At 38.6% G+C, this 2,800-nt stretch overlaps 1 protein-coding gene across 1 annotated transcript; it reads left to right on the top strand.

The window, feature by feature from the left end:
• Positions 1-5: 5 nt before the first annotated feature.
• plac8l1 (PLAC8 like 1) lies at positions 6-2,586 on the top strand (the record flags this gene model as incomplete). The annotated part of the gene is made up of 3 exons (XM_005727933.1): positions 6-231; positions 1,751-1,887; positions 2,296-2,586. Coding segments are annotated over 3 exons (495 nt in total), but the record flags the coding sequence as incomplete, so codon positions are not given.
• Between the last annotated feature and the right edge of the window lie 214 nt (positions 2,587-2,800).

Below are 2,800 nucleotides of genomic sequence, written 5' to 3'. Positions count from 1 at the left end.
AAGTGGGGGTGCTCACCACAGACTCAGCAATAGCATTTCAAGAGAAGGAAGTGGGGCGGGTCACCACAGGAAGTGAAGATAATTGGGGGTCAAACAAAGCCCCTGCTGCGTTGGAACCAGTAGTGACGCAGCCCGGCCTTGGCATCACCAAAACCACCATCACCACCATCACTCAGACTGGAGGGGACTGGAGCACTGGCCTGCTTGATGTCTGCAGAGACAAGACAACATGTAATGTAGACACACAGCCAGATACTGTATTCCTATGTAAGCCCAGGCCTCTCATCCACAAGACAGTAAGCAAATGTGACATTTCCTTTTAACCCTAAATAATTTAGATTACTTTATAAACACAATAATATAAAAAAAAACACAAATATTGATTGTTCTAAATAATAATGCCGAATGAAGGCCATGACAGGTTCAACTCATATTAGATTTTTGTCTAGCTTTTGGTAAAAAAAACCCTGATACACAAAAACAGCAACTCAGCTCATAAAAATATGGAACAATCTAAAAGTAACGGCCATGCTGTCCAAAGAGACCATTAAAAGGGAGACGCTATAAGGTCACAGAACTTGATGGTCACACCTCATATAAGAGCTCTTCTTTAACAGCAGCTCCTCCACCTTTTGAACTTTAACTTCTTGAACTGTAAGACCATCCTTGGGTTGCTATGGTAATATAAGCTGAAAATAAAGGCCCGATCGACATAATTCCCAGCCCTCTGCCCCACTGCAATAAACTTACACTTTCTGCATTAACTCATTTGAGGAGGCTCTCCAGAGGTATGCTGTTGCCCTTCTACATAGACCTCCCTTAATGACATGCTTTCAGTTGGACAGAGGGCTGGGAATTATGGTGACCAAGCCTTTATTTTCTGTTTTTATTCCCATAGCAACAGAAGTTTAATGCAGTATAGGGTGGTACATTGCCCTGCATGAAAATATATATATATATATATTTTTTTTAATATCGTGGCTGTAAATGGTCTGTAATACATAAAATATTTCACAGAGGTCACTTTGACACCCTCAGAGATCCTAAGGGGCTTTACTGTTTCACGTTGCATTATTCCAGCTCAGATCATCACTTAGCCTCTGCTGCTGATGGTGCAGTCTCGTTGGAACTAGGTGACCATTCACCAGCTATCCAGAACTCCATTCAGCTAAACCATCAGATGTACCATAGCATACAATTCATATATGAAAAAAAAAGGTTTGAAACTTAGTCTTAGTTTAGAGCCAAGTGCAAATAATTTCAAATAGCAGCAGTTTCAGATATCCATTTACTACCTTTTTCTTCTTCCAGCGGTGCTTTGCATTCTGCGTTATGTCAATATATTGAGATATAGTTAATACTATAATTATAATATTAATATTAATGAACATTACCCATTTATTTTATAGTTCAGTTGCATCATTTCAGTTTTAACAAACTTTTAATAACTCATCTCTTGCAAAAACAATTTAGTATTTAAGCATTTTTTATCACAAGATTATTTATTTTCAGCACACCTGCTTTAAGTAGCTTTTCTTTTAATTAAGATTACGTAGATTTTTCTAAACTGAAAATGATTGGGAATATTTTGCTTTTCACTTAACTTGTTTCTACAAAATGAAGAGCCAATACATCATCATTGTCTCTTTCTAAATGTACTTTTGGATCTGACAGAGACATATAAGAAGGATTTTGTCTGGCGTAAACAAACACTCATGTACCCACATGATGTGCTGCGTTGTGCTCGCAGGTATTCTCGGGGCTCTCGTGCCGTGCTGTTTAGACCTGAGTTTAGCTCACCAATACGGGGAGTGTCTGTGCATGCCTCTACTACCAGGATCCACTTTTGCCATTCGAGTTGGGATCAGAGAGCGCTACAAGATACGGGTGAGTGTGTGTCTATGTGTGTGCAGGTATGCAGTATGCTGTACTGTTGTGAGAGCGTCCTTGAAGACAGAGGAAGGCAAATTTGTCAAAATGGACCCTGTTCATAACACCGTAATGTTTCCAATGAAACAGAAACTGCACCACCGCACTCAGTTTTTAGTGCTGTGATGTTTCAGCCATTTTTAAAACTCCAACTCTAGTAAATGGAAAATCGACCCTTGTGCTGCTTCTTTCTAAATGGTTATCAGTAAAATATTCATGTTATTTGTGTAAATGAAGTTCTGTGTTTGCATTTTTCATCTTATCGTGTACCCATCCTGCTCCCACTGCATTGTTGTTGTGTGTGTGTGCTTCTGTATGTGTTTGCATGTAGACATGCACTCATCTGTCCTGCATGCTTATCCACAGGGAAGTGTGTGTGAGGACTGGACTACAGTGTATTGCTGTTACCCTCTGGCTGTATGTCAGATGATAAGAGAAATGAAGTGGAGGATGAAGACTCAGACATATCATGTGTCTACTACACTCGAATGCTCCTAAAGAAACAGCAAATGAGATCTTTTTTTCTTTTTTTCAATTTATCATAAATGTGTGAAGAGCAGCAGAGATTACTGGTATGAACAATAGGATGAATCATTACTCTGAGGTTTGAACTTGCCCCTGAGGGCTTCTTGAATAATAAAAAACAAGCCTGTGATACAAATTCTTAAAAGTGATAGAAAAGGGAAAACTTAAAGTAATGGCATACACTGTGTTAAAGGTACATCTGTAAGACATGAACCAACACAGATGAGTTTCTTGCCTTTGTTCAATTGCAGATATTTTTAAATGTAGTTAGTTCAAAGATTGTTAAAAGCCATTAAATCTGGATTAATGCATATAGAATAATGCAGAGCAGTTTTTTTATGAAGGT

Source organism: Pundamilia nyererei, unplaced genomic scaffold (assembly GCF_000239375.1).
Source record: "Pundamilia nyererei isolate P.nyererei 1_Seehausen unplaced genomic scaffold, PunNye1.0 scaffold00026, whole genome shotgun sequence".
NCBI classification, from domain to species: domain Eukaryota; kingdom Metazoa; phylum Chordata; class Actinopteri; order Cichliformes; family Cichlidae; genus Pundamilia; species Pundamilia nyererei.
This window is presented reverse-complemented; position numbering and strand designations above follow the sequence as displayed.